Source organism: Carettochelys insculpta, chromosome 8, assembly GCF_033958435.1.
Source record: "Carettochelys insculpta isolate YL-2023 chromosome 8, ASM3395843v1, whole genome shotgun sequence".
NCBI lineage: Eukaryota > Metazoa > Chordata > Testudines > Carettochelyidae > Carettochelys > Carettochelys insculpta.
In genome coordinates, this window is record NC_134144.1 from 69,660,659 (window position 1) to 69,681,912 (window position 21,254).

Here is a 21,254-nt window from a genome sequence, read left to right on the forward strand (position 1 = left end):
TCGAAAAAAAAGCAGGTGTAGAATCTCCACATGCCCTTTTTTGCAAGAGCACTTCTCATGGCACCGTATTTTTCGATCCCTGGCCTGTTCTTTCAAAAGAGCAAGGGCTGTGTGGATGCTCTCTATTGAAAGAGTGGATCAATCTTTTGATCTGCTTTTTTGTGTGTGGACACACTCTTTCAAAAGAAGTTTTTTTTTTAGAAGAGATCTTCCAGAAGAACTTCTTTTGAAAGATAGCTTTAGTGTAGACACGGCCAATATGAAAAGAGCCCAGTAGTAGCAGCTGGTAGACCCGAAAGGTTCAGGAGTTTGGATCAGCTCTTCAATACATAGGTGCCTCTCCGCTGCTCTTAAGAGGTGCTTGGCCTGCAATGCTGAAATGGATAAGCTTTCGAGGGAGAGGTCTTGTATTTCTTTGTGGAGTTGAAAGTTCCATGAGAATAGACTTTCTGGAAGCATTTTGGTGCTTTTTGCTTCTGGACATGGCTATAGAAAGGCGTGGAAAGCCATCAGGATTTGGTCAATTTGCATCTGAGGGATGAATGAAGATTTCTTTCAGTTCTTTGTACAAAGCTGTTTGTTTCCCAAGGGGATATCTCACATATGCTGTGTATGTCAGGAGATCCTGGAGCAGAGCACACAGGGCTATTCGAAACTTCAGGACAGAACAATGGAGTGAACACGCTCCTTCCAAAGGAGCAAAAGTCCAAGCCCCCTTGGTTTTTCCTTTAGCAGAAGTCATAACTCCTGAATAATTTGGCATTGGGAAATCCATAATTCAGTCAGAAAGACACTTGGCAAAAGTGTTCTTTCTGTCAGCTGACTGCTCTCCTTCAGGGCTTCACTTCAGTGGCTCAAAATGGAAGCTGTTTACTTGCCTTAATCCAGGGAATAATAGGGAATAGCCCAGTAGCCACTAAGCCATAGTTGTGGCCTAGTTCAATTTCCTATTTATGACGAAAACAATGATGTTCTGTGTCACAGAAGAACCTCCGCCCACTGTCTCCTGAACCAGGCAAAAAGGGGATTTCCACAATATAGGTTGAACCTCTCTAATCCAGCAGTCTGTTGTCTAGCAACATCTGTAATCCAACATGGGTAAAGTTAGCCAGATATCCACTTATTATGGGTGTGGCCAAGATTTCCACATTCCCATAAAGTTTGCTTTACAGCCACCAGTCCTGGTTCTCAGTGTTCTGTGCTGTTATTTAGCTATGATTTACCCCATATGTCTTCTAAGAGCCCAATGTGAAATGAAAGTGTTAGTAATACTTCTAGACAACATTGACTTCCCATGGTTCAGCAAATTCTCTTGTTTATCCCCACCCCCCTCAAGTCCCATGGGTGCAGTACGAGAGAGGTTCAACCAGTGTTTGATAGACTTCCACTGGAAGTGTTGTCCGAGAGAACACAGAGCCCCTTGATGATCAAAACTGATTTAAGTTGTAGAAAACATGACCTATGAGGGAAGACTTATGGAATTACGTTTGTTTAGTTTGGCAAAGAAGAGTAAGAGGGGGCAGTTTTCACGTATCTAAAATGGTGTTACAAGAAGAAGAGAGGAGGAGGTTCTCATTGACCTCTGATGATAGGATGAGAAGAAATGGGCTTAAATTGTAGCAAGGAAGTTTTAGGATGACAATTAGGAAAAGTTTCTGAACTGTCAGGATGGTTAAACACTGGAATAATTTGCCTACAGAGGTTGTGGAATTCCATTGGAGATTTGTTAAAAGCAGGTTAGATAAACATCTGTTTGGGATGACCTAGATCAGTGTTTCTCAACTGTTTTTTTTATTAAAGAACCCGCTTTAAAAAAAGTACTCCCATACTTATCTCATGTATCCCTTAGGGGCGCACGTACCACTGGTTGAGCAACATGGTCCTAAGGTAATCTGAGGACTTGAAACAAGTGCCATTCAACCTTTCCAGATCACCATACCCTTTTCAGGAATCAGATTTGTTTTGCATCCCACCAAAGTGCACCTCACTTAAAAATGCCTGTCTTACCAAAAATATGCAAAAATATCACAGACTTCGACTGAAAACTTGCCGACTTTCTACCATCTTATTATCAAAAAAATAAATTGGAATAGAAATATTTTACTTACATTTCACCATAAGGCCTATGAAGGAGTAGAAACAAGTCACTGTTTGAATGAGCATTTAGATTGTACTGACTTTATTAGTGCGTTTATGTAGCCTGCTGTAAAACTAGGCTAATATCTAGCTGAGTTGATTTACCCCCTGCAAGAGTACACCTATCTCTGGCTGAGAAACACTGATCTAGATGGTGCCTGGTCCTGCTGGGAGGGCAGAGGACTGGACTCGATTACTCTCTCAAGGTCCCTTCTATGTCTAGTATTCTATGATCTAAAAGCATGAATCCCTAAATGCTTGTGCCTTAAAGTCCCCAAACGACTATAGAGGACAAAGATATTGTGTTAATATGAGTTACTAGAGGTTTTGTTGCCCCAGATTTCACACCGTTGTAATCACCAGGGGCAGCAGCAGCACAACTCTATCCATAGGACATGTACATGAGATTGGTGCTTAACTAGCGGGAGGCTGGTGGTGCCTCTTCTGTGTGATAGCTCCTGTTTTTGTTATCCCCATGGAGCTGAACTCCACCTAGCAAAGGTGGGAGGTTTTAATAAAATTCCCAGGTATAGACAAGGCCAGGACAAAATGAATCAGCATCAGTTTGTCACCACAGCTTATGTCTGAAGGAGTTTGCAGAAGTCATCCAACACTTAGAACGAGCTGAAATCATTCAAACACACCTGGTTAATAATTCCTTCATCATTTCTCCCTTTATGGTTAATTTTGTTTGGTTTAAATGCCAAGGAAAATTTTCCAAGCTGTTTGTTTTTACATAAACTCATTAATTGGTTTTGCATCCAACTAATCTTTGCTTTGCTTTTTTTTCTTGGTCTTATAATGCTATATTCTTATTCATTATCTGCAAGCATACTGTGCCTTACACATGCAAAAGATCCTTTTTAGAATGTAGCTCCATGTGCTGGTGTGTCTGATGCCACTGGTCTCATCTTCCTTCTCAAGAAGTTCTACTTTGAATTCAGGAATAAGAAGCTTTAAATAACTAGCTGCCGTAATTATACTCATTTCATTGCATTTCTGTGAGATATCACATCTGTTTATCCTGGGACCTGAAGTAGAGCTTTTATGAGCCTCAGAATTTGAATTTGGATTTTCATGATTGCAAAGTGTGTGTGTGTGTGTGTGTGTTTTGTGGGGAGACAGGTTTGGGTTCCAAGGTTTTTATCAGATACACAGCTTGATCAATCATTCTGGGATGTGTATCTTTCCATTTCCACTGATTAATGGAAGAGAAAAGAATGCACAGTAGAGGCAAAAAGTGCAGAAATCTTAAGGTAAAAAGCTGTCTAGAAAACAGAAAAGCACTTACTTCTTTGAGATTTGGGCCTGATTATTCTCTGGTTGGAGTAGGATGCTGATCTCAGCTGCACTCCTATACAACTGTACTTACACCACTGACGTCAAAACAATTATTTCAGCTATTTTTCTAGTGCAATGGATGCCAAAATCTGACCCTTTGTAAATATCTGTTCGTGTTTAGATTTCCAGTATCACATTGTCTAAAATATCTGTGTTTCTGTTTGTGTTTTCTCTGGTAAGGGTTAGGTGCAATTTGTTAGTTAAAATGAAACAAAAAAAAACAACAAAAAACTTATGATGGAAATGTCAAGAGTAATTAGACTGTCTGTTTGTGGAAACCCCGAGTTGTGGTACATCTGTTCCTTAATGGGTTGCAGATTTTCACGTAATCCAGATGGTGTTCTTAAAATGTTACATTCTCCACTATGCTTCAGAGCTGAGTAACAAGCAACACAACAATTTTGCCAGTCATGTGTGCTGCTTTAAGCCACAGCCTGGGAAAATCCCCCTCTATATTTCTGCCTCAAATATTGGAATAAGCAAAGACATGATGGTCCCCAAAGAATCCAAGTCAGGTTGACCCTGAGCCCTGCTTCTATTGTGGCAGGACACTAGTCATCCGGCTAGTAGCACACGGACCTAGAAGCCAATCTGTAGTGAGTCTAAATGCTTCACTTCAAGGGTCCAGAGTTCACTGCAGTCTCTCCTCTGTCTGCCTATGCCCCCACAGGGGATGCCAAACTGCGTTTCAGCACCAGCCACACATCGGTCACCCTGGGCAGCCTCCTGGATGATCAGCACTGGCACTCAGTACTCATCGAACGATTCAACAAGCAAGTCAACTTCACGGTGGACAAGCATACTCAGCATTTCCGAACCAAGGGGGATTCAGATCACCTGGACATTGATTATGAGGTGTGTTGGGTTGTAGCTTAGGAGAGAGGTTTGAGCTCACAGAGCAGTCAGTTTTCCTGCTGGTTTTCTGAGCAGGAGAGATTTCTTGTCAACGTGGTTTCTCTCTCCGCTAAAATTCCTTTTGTGGTTAATGCACTTACGCTGTGTGTCTGATGCACTAGGAAAATTGCCAGTCTCTGGGCAAGCAAGGGTGAAAGTACATCAGCCCATGTGCTAATTTGGGACTTAAAGACACAGACCTGGTGGAAGTGATTCCCATGGATCCAAAGGGAGCTGTGGGGTAGCAACACTATCACTGTTTTAATGCACTCTGCAGATGCAGGAGTAATTCAGGTTGCCATAGTAGATAGAACATGGTCCTGTCCTTAACCTGTCCCTTCGCAGCCTAGCCAGACTGCAGATGCCTACAAGCCAGAGGGAAGGTGACTAGGAGAACTCTCCTCTGCCACTGCTGCATGGAGCAGAAGCAGGGAGAAACCTGGTTTGTTCTTTGTTGTTGAGAATTACTCTTCCAGGCCCAGAGACCAGGCTGTCATGGGCAGATGTATTTCACCCTTTTCACTACTTGGGTCAGTGGGTCAGTCCTGTGCTCTGTGAAAAGTGCAGGAAAAGCCTTTTAGAATGATTGTCACCTCAAGCATATGCTTAGATGTTACCTGTTGACGACCACAGTTCTCCTATTTCCCACCCTACTTGAATGCCTCCTGTGTTACTTTTCATTATGCTGTTCCTGATGAGCGAGCTCCAGGAGCGAGCAGAGCACAATGTGGTGTTCGCACAGCCAGGCCCGTCATTCGCGTTTGAACGTACGACACCAGCAGAACTCACTGTTGTGCAGTCATAGGCTGTTTGTCTGCACGTTGGATTCTTTTATCTATAAAGGATCCACTCCCAGCACATGTGGAGTGCAGAAACAGATGGCTTAACAGTAGCACTCATACACGTGTGGCTACTGAATATGCCCCTAGTATGCAGCTACCTCAGGTTCCAGCCAAAATGTTATCAGTATCTTCCATTTCTGTCAGTGCCTGGTGCAGAAAAGAAGAGACACATTGGTGCCCACAGGCACTAATTAATAATTCCCTGGGCAGATGCCAGCATTGCTGTCTTCATGAAATCCTGACTCAGATTTTTTATTAATTCCCAGTTAATTAACTGAGGGTAGTTTTGCTATTGACTTCATTGGGACCAGGATTTCATTTGTGGTGTAGGTGTAACAGTTTGGGAAGCTGACCTAAGAGCATCATAACAGTTCTTTCAGTCCCTTTAGAGCTATGTCTAGATTGAAGGGATTTGTCAGCAGAACCTTGTGTTGGAAGAGATCCTGCGATAAACCTGTTGACAAATCTCAGCCAAAACACAAAGCAGATTGAAAGACTGCTGGGCTGCCCAGCCATTCTATCGGCAAAATGGCCACCCATAACCACAGCCGACCAGGTTGCACGTTGCCCCAGAGGCCGTTTCTGTTGACAGAGGGTCCCCCACAACATCCAGACGGACATTTTGTTGACAGATCTGATGATAGTGTCATTCTTCGTTGTGGCAAGTGGGTACGACTGTTGACAAAAGTGCTGCATTCTGTTGACTTACTTAGATGGAATGGACTTGGCCATCTGGACGCTCCATGGGTTTTATTGACAAAATTCTTTAATCTAGATACAGCCTCAGAAATGCGCTGGGAGACATCCTTTTTAATTTTTTTCCTGCTCAGTTAAGTGGATGTTTTCAAAGAACTATCTGGGATGGCAACAAGATCTTTCTTGAGTGTAACAGCTAATCAAGATGCCATCGTTTTTAATGTACGGATGGGATTGTTTTCCAATGTACATTATTTGTACATATTCATATTGACAAGTCATCTGCCATTTTGTTTCTCTGTCACTCAGTTTTGTGAGATCCTTTGTAACTCTTAGCTAAGTTCAAACCTGCCTGCAATCTTGAGTAATTACATTTTTTTCTCATCCACAATTTTTTTTTCACTTCACTCTTCACTCCCTTTTCTAAATCATTTATGAATACATGGAGCAGCATAAATTCCAGTACAAACTTTTCGGGACCCCACTATTTTCCTCTCTTCATTCTGCCAAGGAACCATTTTATTCCTCCTACCCATTGTTTCTTGTGTTTTAACCAGCTACTGATCCATGTGAGGGCTTCCTTTTTATCCCATGGCAGCTTATTTTGTTTTCTTGAAGAAGACTTTCTGAAAGTCCAAGTATATAATATCAGCTATATTACCTTTCACTTGTTGACACCCTCAAGAATGCTAAGAGATAGTTGAGGTATGATTTCTCTTTGCCAAAGTTGTGTTGACTCTTCCCCAACATATTGTACTCATCTAAGTTTCTGAAAATTCTGTTCTTTGTGTTTTAAGCATTTGGCCTGGCACTGAAGTTAGGCTTACTGGCCTATACTTTCTAATATTGCTTTTGAAGCCTTTTTTTAAATAAGGATTGTATTAGCTATAGTGCAGTCATTTGGTATGTTGGCTGACTTAAACAGTGGTATGCCGCAATTGTAGTTCTTCAATTTCATATTTGAGTTCCTTCAGAATGCTTGAGTGATTAATATCTGGCCCTGGTGACTTATTACTATTTATTTTATCATGTCTTCCAACACTGCTTCTGCTGATAACTCAGCAGGGACAGTTGCTCAGATTTCACACCTAAAAGAGTGGTTCAGGCACAGGAATCTCTGACGTCATCTGTGGTGAATATGACAGACAGAATTCATTTAGCTTCAGAAGATGAGGGAGGAATTTATGTGTTCTCTATACTTTTGGAAATCTAGTTGTATGTCTTCACTGTCCTAATCCTCAAATCTACATATTTTTGATTTTTTTATAAGCTTCATGATAGTGTGAATGAGGAGGAAGCAGAGAATCAAAGCTAGAATTGGTTGACAACTTCTGAACAAAAGGACAGTTTTTTGGTGGAAAAATGTTCTCAATAAAAAAAAAATACCCTAATTATCTTTGTGAAAACAATTGTCACCCTTTTATTTTATTATTTTTTTCTGTATTTTCTGGGTAATATTTTTTTTCAAAAACTTATCAGAAAATCATAGGAGATGGTTTGTTTTGTGTTTACAATGTAAGTCCTTTAATTCTGTCTGTTTCTTTCAGTCTTTAAGCTAAAAACTCTGGGAGTAATTATCATTCTTCTTCGTGTATGTGTGTGGGAGGGTATTTAGAGAAGAGCAAGAAAAATGAGTAGCAGAGTGTGCAGGAATGATTTATGAGGAAAGACAAAAAGAACCAAATAGTGATTGTTTAGATAAACTAGGGGGTCCCTCGTGGGTGGGAAGATCATGACTAATATCCTGGGGGGGAGGGATAGCTCAGTGATAAACCCAGTGTTGTGAGTTCAGTCCCTGAGGAGGCCATTTAGGGAATGGGACAAATGGATGTTAGGGATGGTTCTTGGTCCTGCCAAGAGGGCAGGGGACTGAACTAGATGACCTCTCAAGGTCCCTTCCAGTTCTAGGAGACGTGTATCTCCAATTACATCTAATATCTTGAAGCACTTTAACCATGTGAGACCTCCATAGTAGAGGATCAAAACAGATATGGTAGGTGACTTTCATTTGGAGTTAAAGAATGAAATTCAAGAAAAAGAAAATGTAGGTGAAACTGCCTAACAGTGAGCTTGAACATACTCTGATGGAGATTGTCTTCTGTAGGGCATTCTCAAGGGCTTTTTCCTGTACAGTTGTGCTTCAAAAACTCTCTCCAGTTGGTTGGAAGAATGGACTTCCTGACTTTTTGGCTCCTCCTATTTCTCTATTTCAATATAATACGGATCTCTAATCCTTGGGGCGCAGTTGCTGCTGAGAGGTATTTTGTATTAAGTAAAGCTGATGCCCCAGTGGAGTATAAAGAAGTTTAATTAGCTCAAACTTTCCAAAGACTCTGGTCCCATGGGTATTACAGACCATTTTCTCAAGTAATGTAAATCAGCGTACTGTCATTCACCTCAATGGGGATGAAAACATTTACATTAGCTCAGAATCTGGCCCATCAGGGTTAAAAGTAACCAAGATGTTTTTCCTTCCGTCCACATTTGTATTACTCTAACAGTTCAGCTTAACACTAAAGACGATACAGTGTAATGGAAGTTTTTTTCTCAGCACTCTGAGGAGATTCAAGGTTTAGCTAAATGTAATGCAACTATTGGTTTGGTAATTAAAATTATTACTAATTACTAAGGAAATTCTTTTCTCAGTCATTGAGTACCATAATTGTTATTGATTTCTGCTTTTATGAAACCTAGTGGAGAATTTCTAAGCAGGAGACTTAACAGAACAGAAGATGAAAGAAAAACGAGGGAGCCATGATTTCAGCAAGAAATAATGATTCTCAGCTACAAAAAACACATTGCTATTGCATAACTCCATATGCCAATAACAAACTTGCAAGTGATGTGGAGCTGAAAACTATTTCACTCCTTATTACCTGATATAATTATCAATCAATACAGTGGAGTTGATGAATAATGCATTTATAAAGCAGACGTTAAGATTTTATCCATTCATCTTCTGTTTACTTTTGTTTCTTGTGTTACCTTGCTCCACCACCCACCTCAAAAACAAACAAACAAAAAAAACAAAAATAAAAAAGACCCAACCTTACTACCACTGGTTCATCCCAGCCATCGGAGCAAAACTGGAATCACGAGTATAGACAAGGTTCCAGGGACCGCTGACGTGTAGTCTACGCAGTGTTTTTGTTTTTGTTTTTTGTTTAAAAACAAGCAAGTAAAAGAGGAGGCAGTACATAGCCAACTTTTTGTTCCCTCCTGCCCCCCTGGCTGGGTTCCTAGGGGTCGAACTGACAGTGGCTCTCTGCATCCCAGCCAGCTCCCAGCTGCAGGGCTGGTGGGGTCTTCCTGCCACCTAGCTGGGGATCCTGGCTGGGGCTGCTGAGGTACTGGTATGACATTTTGGTACCAGCACAAAATAATGAGTCTGAGTCTGTCTGTACAGTAATCAGCAGTGTGACTGAAGCCCATCTACTTGGGTTGCTTGGTCATTTAAATATAACAGCCAAGCCATGTCAGCATAGACTGCAACTGCTTGAATGTCTTTACTGCTGTTGTTCAGGTTAGCTGGAGCCCAGATAGCTTATGTACATCTATACCTATTGCAATGTAGATGTGTCTCTAGAGCTTGAGGGTATATGTGACACAGTGACCAAGCTCTCTCCAGCTAGTGGGGCTCTATAGGTCTACAAGACACACAGGTATAAACACTGGTGGTTGCAGGAACCTTATCTACACTATAGTTTTTCCAGTGCTACTGATGAGGGTGACAAAGAGCAGCTATTAGTAACAGAGCGGATTTCACTGCAAAATGAGTCAGTGTAGGGTAGACAAGGCTTTAGTGGAAACGCCCACTTGAAAATTAGCCAGAGGGTTGGGTTGGGATTTTCCTGGCAGCAGAAGGGCATTATGTATCCAAAGATTTTGGGCACCTTATTCTCTTAGATTCCCTTGAAAAACTCAGATGAACACCATGTCAAGACTACACGTGCTAGAGGGGCAGAGCTGTAGCACCGCGGAGTAGATGTGAAGCACAGCATCAGTACAGTTAATTCACCTCTATGAATGGTGTTATGCAGGTTGACAGAGATTCTCCTTCCACTAGCCAGCTCTGCACCAGTGGTTTTATTTTAGCTTTGGCACTTGAGGGTGTGAATTGTTCACGTCTCCTGAACATTGTAGATATGCCAATCTAATTTTTAAGCATAGGCAAGGCCTTAAATTTTTACCCTTTATTCAAGTGGGTGTATCCATGATTAGCAGATTGATGCCTGCTAGCGTGTAACTTTCATGCATTACTCCACTGAGAACAGCTTCTCCTCTGAAGCTTAGGCTTTGGTTCCACTTAAAAGTTAAGTCAACATACCTGGGGTCTCTGGCAATCAGAGATATAAAAAATTAACACCCCTGAGCACAGTCGCTGTGCTCACCTAACACCCACTCCATCCCCACATGTGTGGGTGTGTCTAGATCAACAGAGCAATGCTCCCATCAACTCAGCTCCCGTCACTTGAGAAAGTGATGTTTCTGTGGTGATGAAAACCCCTTCCATAGGCTGCGTCCATGCCATGGAGTTATGCGGGCATAGCTGCAGAGCCACAGTGATGCTGCTTTAGCTCTTTCTAACAGCTGGAGAAGACTAAGGGCCTGGTCTGCCTTCCATGCCCTTGCCTAAAAATCCCCGCAAAATGTTCTTGGCCTTCTAACCTGGCCCCAATCCTCTTCCTCAGAGACTGCTGCCAGAGAACCTCTTCATTCTGCAGCATCCCTTCCTAGGTCTGCCCTCATGGAAACTCTCTCTGACTGTTTTGGAGCCTATGTTAAGCACATGAACCAGCCACCCTGTCACATGGCTGTCGAATCAATATGGGCTTAGACAAGTTATAAATGAATCCATGGCTTCTGGTAACTGCTGCTAAGCTCTCTGTCAAAGTCTTCTGCCATATATAATCTTCAGCTTTCTAATACTAGTACTCCTCTGCTGTACTAATTAAGAACATAAGAATGGCCATACTGGGTCAGACCAAAGGTCTATCCAGCCCAGCATCCTGTCTGCCGACAGTGGCCAGTGCCAGGTGCCCCTGAGGAGGTGAACCGAAGACAATGATCAAGCGATTTGTCTCCTGCCATCTGTCTCCAGCCTTTGACTAAAGGCTAGGGGCACCATACTTTACCCTTGGCTAATAGCCATTTATGGACCTAACCTCCAAAAATTTATCAAGCTCTTTCTTAAACTCTGTTAGAGTCCTGGCCTTCACAGCCTCCTCTGGCAAGGAGTTTCACAGGTTGACTGTGCTCTGTGTGAAGAAAAATTTTCTTTTATTAGTTTTGAACCTACTACGCATTAATTTCATTTGGTGTCCTCTAGTTCTTATATTATGGGAACAAGTAAATAACTTTCCAATATTCACTTTCTCCACACCGTTTATGATTTTATATACCTCTATCATATCGCCCTTCAATCGCCTCTTTTCCAGACTGAAAAGTCCCAGTCTCTCTCGCCTCTCCTCATATGGGACCCTTTCCAAACCCTTCATCATTTTAGTTGCCCTTTTCTGAAGTTTTTCCAATGCCAGTATATAATTTTTGAGGTGAGGAGACCCCATCTGCACGCAGTACTCAAGATGTGGGCATACCATAGTTTTATATAGGGGAAGTATGATATTCTTCATCTTATTCTCTATCCCTTTTTTAATAATTCCTAACATCCTATTTGCTTTACTGACTGCTGCTGCACACTGCGTGGATGTTTTCAGAGGACTATCCACTATAATTCCAAGATCCCTTTCCTGATCTGTTGTAGCTAAATTTGCCCCCATCACATTGTATGTATAATTGGGGTTATTTTTCCCAATGTGCATTACCTTACACTTACCCACCTTAAATTTCATTTGCCATTTTGCTGCCCAATCACTCAGTTTGCTGAGATCTTTTTGAAGTTCTTCACAATCTACTTTGGTTTTGACTATCCTGAACAGCTTGGTATCATCTGCAAACTTTGCCACCTCACTGCTTACCCCTTTCTCTAGATCATTGATGAACAAGTTAAACAGGATTGGTCCCAGGACTGACCCTTGGGGAACACCACTAGTTACCCTCCTCCATTGTGAAAATTTACCATTTATTCCAACCCTTTGTTTCCTGTCTTTTAACCAGTTTCCAATCCATGAAAGGATGTTTCCTCCTATCCCATGACCACCTGATTTACATAAGAGCCTTTGGTGAGGGACCTTGTCAAAGGCTTTCTGGAAATCTAAGTATATGATGTCCACTGGATCCCCCGTCTGCATGTTTGTTAACCCCTTCAAAGAACTCTAATAGATTAGTAAGACACTACTTCCCTCTACAGAAACCATGCTGACTTTTGCCCAACAAATCATGTTCTTCTATGTGTCTAACAATTTTATTCTTTACTATTGTTTCTACTAATTTGCCCAGTACTGACGTTAGACTTACCGGTCTGTAATTACCAGGGTCTCCTCTGGAGCCTTTTTTAAATATTGGCATTATATTAGCTGTCTTCCAGTCATTGGGTACCTAAGCCAATTTAAAGTATAGGTTACAAACCACCATTAATAGCTCTGCAATTTTACATTTGAGTTCTTTCAGAACCCTTGGGTGAATGCCATCTAGTCCTGGAGACTTGTTACTGTTTAGCTTATCAATTAGTTCCAAAACCTCTTCTACTGACACTTCAATCTGGGAGAGTTCCTCAAATTTGTCACCTGTAAAAGACGGCTCAGATTTGGGAACCTCTGTAATATCCTCAGCCGTGAAGACTGAAGCAAAGAAATCATTTAGTTTCTCTGCAATGGCATCATCTTCCTTGATTGCTCCTTTTATATCTCTATCGTCCAGGGGTCCCACTGCTTTTTTAGTGGGCTTCCTGCTTCTCATGTACTTAAAAACGTTTTACTATTGTTTTTTGAATTTATGGCTAACCGTTCCTCAAAATCTTTTTTGGCTTTTCTGATTACATTTTTACACTTAATTTGGCAGTGTTTATGTTCCTGTCTGTTTTCCTCATTAGGATTTGACTTCCACTTTTTAAAACATGCCTTTTTATCTCTCACTGCCTCTTTTACATGGTTGTTAAGCCATGGTGGCTCTTTCTTACTGTGTTTTTTAATTTGGGGTATACATTTAAGTTGGGCCTCTAATATGGTGTCCTTGAAAAGTTTCCATGCAGCCTGCAGGGATTTTACTTTAGTTACTCTACCTTTTAATTTCTGTTTAACCAACCTCCTCATTTTTGTATAACTCCCCTTTTTGAAATTAAATGCCAGAGTGTTGGACTGCTGCGGTGTTCTTCCCAACACAGGAATATTAAACGTTATTATATTATGGTCACTATTTCCAAGCGGTCCTGTAATAGTTACTTCTTGGACCAGATCCTGCATTCCTGTCAGTACTAGATCAAGAATTGCCTCTCCCCTTGTGGGTTCCTGTACTAGCTGCTCCAAGAAGCAGTCATTTAAGGCATCGAGAAATTTAATCTCTGAATCCCGTCCTGAGTTGACATGTACCCAGTCAATATGGGGATAATTGAAATCCCCTATTATTACTGAATTTTTTATTTTGATAGCCTCTCTAATCTCCCTTAACATCTCAGCATCACTATCACCGTCCTGGTGAGGTGGTCGATAATATATTCCTAGTGCCATAGTCGTATTAGAGGAAGGAATTGTGATCCATAATGATTCTATGGAGCAATTTGATTCATTTAGGAGTTTTACTTCAGTTGAGTCTATATTATCTTTCACATATAGTACCACTCCACCACCCGTACGACCCATTCTGTCCTTCCAATATATTTTATATCCCGGTATGATTGTGTCCCACTGATTGTCCTCATTCCACCAGGTTTCTGTGATTCCTATTATGTGAATCTCCTCCTTTGATATGAGGTACTTGAGTTCACCCATCTTATTAGACAGACTTCTAGCATTTGTGTAAAAGCACTTTAAAAAACCAACACTATCTATGTGTCTGCCCTTCATTGATGTGTTGGATTCTTCTTTGATATGTGACTGTTTCTCATCTGATCTGGCCCATACTTTACCATCTTCTCTTTCTGACTGAGTTCTAGGGAATCTCTATCAGTGGAGTCCCGTCTAAGAGAAGTCTCCGTCCGATCCAGGTGCTCCCCTGCACCAATCAGCTTTCCCCCATCTCTTAGTTTAAAAACTGCTCTACAACCTTTTTAATGTTTAATGCCAGCAGTCTGGATCCACCTTGTTTTAGGTGGAGCCCATTGTTCCTGTATAGGCTCCCCCTACCCCAAAAGTGTCCCCAGTTCCTAATAAATCTAAACCCTTCCTCCCTACACCATCGTCTCATCCACGCATTGAAACTCTGAAGCTCTGCCTGTCTACCTGGCTCTGCGCGTGGAACTGGAAGCATTTCTGAGAATGCCACCATAGAGGTCCTGGATTTCAGTCTCCTTCCTAGCAACCTAAATTTGGCTTCCAGGACATCTCTCCTACCCTTCCCTATGTCATTGGTACCTACATGTACCCCGACCACCGGCTCCTCCCCAGCACTGCATATAAGTCTATCTAGATGCCTTGAAAGATCCGCAACCTTCGCACCAGGCAGGCAAGTCACCATACGGTTCTCCCGGTCATCACAAACCCAGCTATCTATATTTCTAATGATCGAATCCCCCACTACTAACACCTGCCTCTTCCTAACAACTGGCGTTTCCTGCCCTGGAGAGGTATCCTCGGTGTGAGAGGATAATATAGCACCCTCTGGAAGCAGGGTCCCAACTATGGGATGGTTTCCCTCTGCTCCCATTGACTTCTCTCCTTCCCCGAGCCTTTCATCCTCCTTAACAGCATCAGGGCTGTCAGGCTGGAGGTGGGACAGCCCTACTATGTCCCAAAAAGCCTCATCAACATAGCTCTTTGCCTCCCTTAGCTTGTCCAGTTCAGCCACCCTGGCCTCCAAAGCCCGCACTCGGTCTCTGAGGGTCAGGAGCTCCTTGCATCGAGTGCACACATACGCCACCCGCCCACAGGGCAGGTAGTCATACATATTACACTTGACACAATAAACAGGATATCTCCCTCTGTGCTGCTGGGCTTCTGCCTCCATTGCCTGCTCTGATTTAATTAAATTAAATTATATATGAGGATTTTAAGTTAATGCTTCAGATGGGGATTATTATAAAGATTAAATCCTCTGCTAGGGTATCTCTAAAGCAACATATGGGGGTATTTTATCTCAAAGAATTTTCCTTTGTTTTGTTGTAATGTATAATCTGTAAAGTTTTACAGTTCCAACCAGCCGTTCAGCCCCAATAAGGTCAATTTAGAGCAAAAATGGCACCGTAAACAGACGGTGTCATCACTGTTTCACCACCATCTACTGAATGGGATCAGAACTACTGAATTATATCCTGCAGACTGAATTGCTGAGGTAAAACCAGGAATCTCCTTTTGTGGAAGTGACAGGCCCTGTGGTTTTGGAACAGAAAGATCTTGGTTCAAATCCAGCTCCAAGCAGGCAACAAGGGACTGGACACAGTTTTATCAAAATTAGGTTGATGGATTCCCCTTGATGTTGCCTGGCAACACAGGGTGTTCTATGTCCATCCTCCATTGTCAATATAAAGGCCCTTTTTAGCTTACTCACCCATTTGCGTCTTGATGTTCTTTGCTCTATTGGACTGTGGGAAGTGGATACTATTGACATCACAATGCAGATGTGTCAGTGTCCTTGTCCATGTTCTGAAATGATTTAGTCACTGGTTGTGCTGATTGCACCTAGAAACCCTCTGGTATCTGTACTTGACAATGAAGGCAGTGTCATTTAATGCTGGATGATTTGATCCCAGGGGACCTGTCCTTGCACTCCATGTAGTGCAGAATGCTGATGTATTGGCGGCTTTCTTTGCACGTGCACCATGGGACAAACACAAACAATGCCTTTGTGAACAGAGCTATACAACACCCCTGCAAAGTATTACTGTCTACATTCAACAGATGGGGAGGGCTGCTCTAAATCAGAGCTCTAAACCTGCCACCCACAAGCCGTTACTTATTGTTTGCATTTACTATCTCCACTGATTACCCATGAGGATTGTTAGAGGTCCCAACTGAAAGAAAAGTCCCAATGTGCTAGGGGTTGCATATACACATAGTGAGAGAATTCAGAGTCTAAGGACAAAGAGGAGACAAAGGATGAGAATGGAAACAGAGGTGAAGTGACTTGACCAAGGTCAAATAGTATGTCTGTGTCAGAACCAAGAAGACAGCTCAGGGCTCCATAGTTCCACTTTTGTACCTTATCCATTAAGACATGTGCTAGCTTTACTTCATGAGGTCTTGTGTAGGTAACTGTAGCTCTACACATTCCTTTCCTCTGCATTTTGGAGTTGCACCTGAGTGTTGTCTTTGTTCTTTCCCAAAGCTCAGTTTTGGAGGGATCCCAGTCCCAGGAAAGCCAGGAACATTTCTGAAGAAAAATTTCCTTGGATGCATCGAGAACCTTTATTACAACGGAGTCAATATAATTGACCTGGCAAAAAGGCGTAAACCTCAGATCTACACAGTGGTGAGAATCAGATATGTCTATTTCTTTTCTTTGCTTCATCATTTCCTTCCATTCCCATGAATTGACAAATGCTGTCTCTTCCACAAGATGATTTCAACTTATATTAGACAGTTATGTGTACAATTAGTTCAAAATATATTCACCTCAGCTGCTTCTGAGAGCTATTTAAAGTAACATGCCAAAATTTGCTGGTTTTACTAAATTCTAGCTATACTTGAATCTCAGGAAGCTGAATAGAAAGAAATATTTTACCCCTTTACCTAGTGAATTAAATGTGGATCAAAGTACCTGAGTCTCTTGAAACAATCCTCTTAGCCCATCCAGAATAATAAAAGCAATAGAGTCAGATTCTGATGCTCTAAGTGACTTTCAATAAAACCTTATTCCCTGAATAGACTTCAAGCTAATCATCAAGAGTGAGGGTTCAAAACTCTGTCACAACACTTGGTCTTAAATTGAAGCTGGGGCAAAAGAAGAATTACAACACTTTCAAAAAATGTTTCAGTTCTTCACACATACCTTTACCTATCAAAACAAAAAGCAGTCAAGTAGCACTTTAAAGACTAGCAAAATAGTTTATTAGGTGAGGTTTCGTGGGACAGACCCACTTCTTCAGACAGTAGGTCTGTCCCACGAAAGCTCACCTAATAAACTATTTTGCTAGTCTTTAAAGTGCTACTTGACTGCTTTTTGTTTTGATAGTGTATAGACTAGCACGGCTTCCTCTCTGATACCTTTACCTACTTCAGATGTGCGCAGTGTGGAGGTTTGGGAATTGTTTGCCAGCTCTAGAGTTGGAACAATGAGGAAAAGAGATTGGAAGAGAAGAAACATCACTAAAAAAGGCTTTTCCCGCTATGATTTCTGTAGTTAGTTATGTCTTGAAAGTCAAATTTCACTGAAATGTCTGTCCAAAAATAGGAGCATTGTATGTACACACACACACACACACACACACACACACACACACACACACACACACACACACTGTTGTCAGATGTTTCTTGTGAATTTACCCTTTCCAGGAATAAATAGAAGGATCTTTAAGTTCATGTGGAAAGAGAATGGTACACTCAGCTCTAGGCTTCAGGATTTAAAAAAACAAACAAACAAACAAAAAACCACTGTGATTTTTCATATCCTGAGAGATCTAATCATGCTGCCTGTTTTGGGTTGTTGGACAGTTGTATTTCTTCGGGGAACTTCAAGTATTTGGAAGAAAATGCAAGTAATGCAGACCTGAGCACTGAAAAACACACATTAGTGTGACAACTGAGTCATACTAGAATACATGCCTAGAATACATGGCCAGGGTGCTACCCCCAAAGCATTCCAGCTTTCATGGTGTGGACAGCCTAGGGCAAAAGTCCTAAACTACATAAGTAGAAGTTGCCATTGCTGAGAATAATCTCTCCAACAGCCTCCCCACACACCACCACATGGCATTTTGATTTTCTCACGCATGACAGATCCCTTCCATGCCTCAGGTGTAGTCAGACATCCCACCGTTCACTTCCCACACAAGCACTTCACTGATGCAGAGTTTGGTGATGGAAGACTGTGAAAAGGGCCCCTGCCTCATGAAAGATCTTGTGGGCAAAAAGACCCATAGTCCAAGGCAATCATGGTCTTCAAGGGATGATTCTACACCCACAGTGCATCAGAAAGTCACTTTGACACTCTGACAAGTATCAGAGAGGTAGCCGTGTTAGTCTGTATCTTCGAGAACAAGAAGTCCTGTGGCACCTTATAGACTAACAGATATTTTGGAGCATAAGCTTTCGTGGGCAAAGACCTGCTTCAGAATCTGTCGACAGAGGCTCTATGCCTCAAACTTTTCCTGGCAGAGTTCTGTCTTGAAACTGCTGCATTTTGTCAACAGAGTCTGGACAGAAGGCATCTTTAGTGTGGACGCTCCCTAGTTTTGTCAACAGAAGGCTTCTTTTGTTGACAGAACTCTACAGTGTAGACCCAACTTTGATGAAAAAAGAAAATCCTGATCAATAAGAGGAATGTCACCCAAAATGGAAGGGGAAGAAAATGCAGATTGGCAATATAAGCCTTCTGTTTACACTATAAACTTAAATGCTGCTTTTTTTTATCATTGCACTTATCTTTTACCACAACTTGTTTGTAGTCACTGAACTTGCAATAAATGCCCTTCAGGAAAGGCCTTGGGAGAACAGGGCAGGCTGTCTCTTCTGAACTAGAATTTGCCTCTAGATTTCACTGTCTTGCTCAACTTTTAACTGTTCTGCTTGTGAATCCCAAACAATCTTAGTGATGATCTGCCTTCTTTCTAGGGAGCTTTTTCTTTCCATTCTAGTAGACCTTTCCCTCCAGTCCTTGAGGCTGGTGGTTGTGGTATAGAGTTCTGGCATTTAATCTCTTATATTATTGTTGTTTGAAGTTGCAAAATGTTGTCAAACTTCCATAATCATCATCTGCCCCACCACTTTGGAATGAAATCTCATTTTCACCAGGAGTTCTTGGGAGACCTTTGCAAACACTTAACAAAAGAATATCCCATCTCTTAAAGAGCCTAATTGTAGCTCCTGGGGCAGATTTTCTGTGCTGGTCCACTCCTTTTATGTAGTCCAGACAATGGAAAGGGAGTGGAGACTGACCAGTCTTGGAGAGGCTGCAAACAGTGTTGAGCTACTTCCTATGCAACTCTCCTGATAGTTCTTGACCTACTTGGTGGAGAGGGGCTATGGAGAGAGCATGGTGATAAGAATATAAGGTGGTCATACTCCATCAGACCAATTGTCTATCCAGTCCAGTATCCCGTCTTCCAATAATGGCCAAAGCCAAGTGCTTCATATGGAATGATGAAAATAGGCAATCATTGAGTGATACATCCCTGTCTTCCATTCCCAATGTCCGGCAAAGAGAATCTACATACATCAACCTGTCCATCCTGGCTAATCACTGTTCATGAACCTGTTCTCCTTGAACTTATCTTGTTTTTTGGCTCCAGTTATAGTCTCGACATTCGCAACATCTTCTGGCAGGGAGTTCCACAGATTGATGCACTATGGCAATCCCCAGCTTGTGAATAGTCACTCAAGGCACCATGCATAGCCAGGACAGATTAGAAGGCTGGCCCTGGGGTCAGGAAGCAATAACATCCCTCATTTCTGCTGTATCCACCAGAAGCTGGATACAACAGAACATCTGCCTTCTCGCCTCCACCCAAGCATCTTGACCATATCTACACCATTTGGCTTTCAGTTCAGTCTTTAGCAAGATAACATAAACTTTCAGGCCTGTGTGAAAGAGACATTGACTAGAACACATAGGGGAAATAGATTGTCAGTAAGAAAGAAATGGTCAAAAAATGCAGTTCTTGAGTTTTTTTGACTCCATGCCATTTTTCCTATTCACTTAAAACGGGAAAAGTTCCATCCACCCTACCCCAGGTTCATAAATACATTATAGGATTTTGTTTAAATAACTGGGAGAAGCCCCTCCCCCCGCCCAGTTTATTTGAGATCTGGAAGGAAGGTGTCAGACTTTTCAGATTTCTACTGTAAACAAGAGTCATCAGCCCTCATGTGCTTGAAATTGCAATGTCCACTTGCCCTGCAGAATCTGAGAATGATTGAGTCAGATGGTGAGGGACGTGGTGATACTCAGATGCATCAGTGTACTCCTTGGGGAAATAACCAATTGCCATCATCAAAGAGTGAAGAGAAATATCTAGTGACAAGAGAATGTAAACTAATAAGTCATTCCTTTCCAAACATGCTATTCAGCTCAGTTGATTTGAGGCACTACCATCTTGAGAAGGGTGTGCTGGTCTATACTCATATTTCATTCTGTCTAAGTGCTTTTATAAATGTTGATGGTTACTTCTTGAAATCAGGCCAGTCAATTCTGAAGATCCCAAATTATGCTTACGGGTCAGAGAGTTGGAAAATAAAGCAGTTTTTCTTTAGATGAAGATGGAAAATATCAGAACCACTGAGAGAAAATTGACCTGGATCAGCTCAGTATTTTCCAAGATTTGTCTTTTCAAAGTCCACCATAATTCCCACAGAAGTGGGTGGGCTACTGTGAGAAAAAGATAGAGCTGCATCCTGGCCTACCTAAGGACTTCCAATGGTGGATGGCTGAGTCAGGGTCACAGAGGTTTTCCTTTAGATTTTTTCTCTGTGGGATTTTTCCCCACTTTTCACAAACTGCTAAAGCAGAATGCGAGTTAAGTAATGTCTGAATCCTACAAAATCCCTTACGGCCATAGTTCCCAAGCTGTGTGCTGTGAATCTGAAACAGGAAGCCTTTTCCTTACTTCTTACTAAGCATCTTACACTTATTTGCTAACCTTGATCTTTTTCTTTCTGATTTGTCCTCCTTGATTACTGTTTTTGGTTCTCTCTGCCTTAAATATTGAGTCTGTTCTGGTATGGCTATGGTCTGAAGAAGTGGGTCTATCCCACAAAAGCTCACCTAATAAATTGTTTTCCTACTCTTTAAAGTGCTATTTGACTGCTTTTTTGTTTTGAGTGCATCAGTAGGGGAGAGCATGGCCTTTGGTTAGCAGATGGGGTAGCGATCTTGCCATCTGCAACACTGTGACACTTCTCTAGGCACCCAGGGCTGTGATTCATCCTTGCCAAAGCTCAGCTGGGTGTGAGCTCCTTAACACCACCAGCCTGTCAGCCAATCAAGTACTCGCTGTACCAGTCCTGCTGGTTGACAAGAGATGCACCCAGCAGCTGACTCCCACAGGAGACGCTTTGAAGGTATCTGGCCCTGATCACTGGATAGCCACAGAAATCCCAGCTCCTCAGTTCCCAGAGGAGCAGAGCACTCCAGTTT

The 21,254-nt window shown here is 41.9% G+C and overlaps 1 protein-coding gene across 1 annotated transcript in view; it reads left to right on the forward strand.

Moving 5' to 3' along the window:
* Positions 1-21,254, forward strand: part of CNTNAP5 (contactin associated protein family member 5) — a 490,877-nt gene that overhangs the window by 207,287 nt on the left and 262,336 nt on the right. The window contains exons 6-7 of the mRNA XM_075001278.1: positions 4,148-4,332; positions 16,287-16,430. Of these exons, the coding sequence (XP_074857379.1) occupies positions 4,148-4,332; positions 16,287-16,430 (329 nt within the window). The remainder of the gene's footprint in view (positions 1-4,147; positions 4,333-16,286; positions 16,431-21,254) is intronic.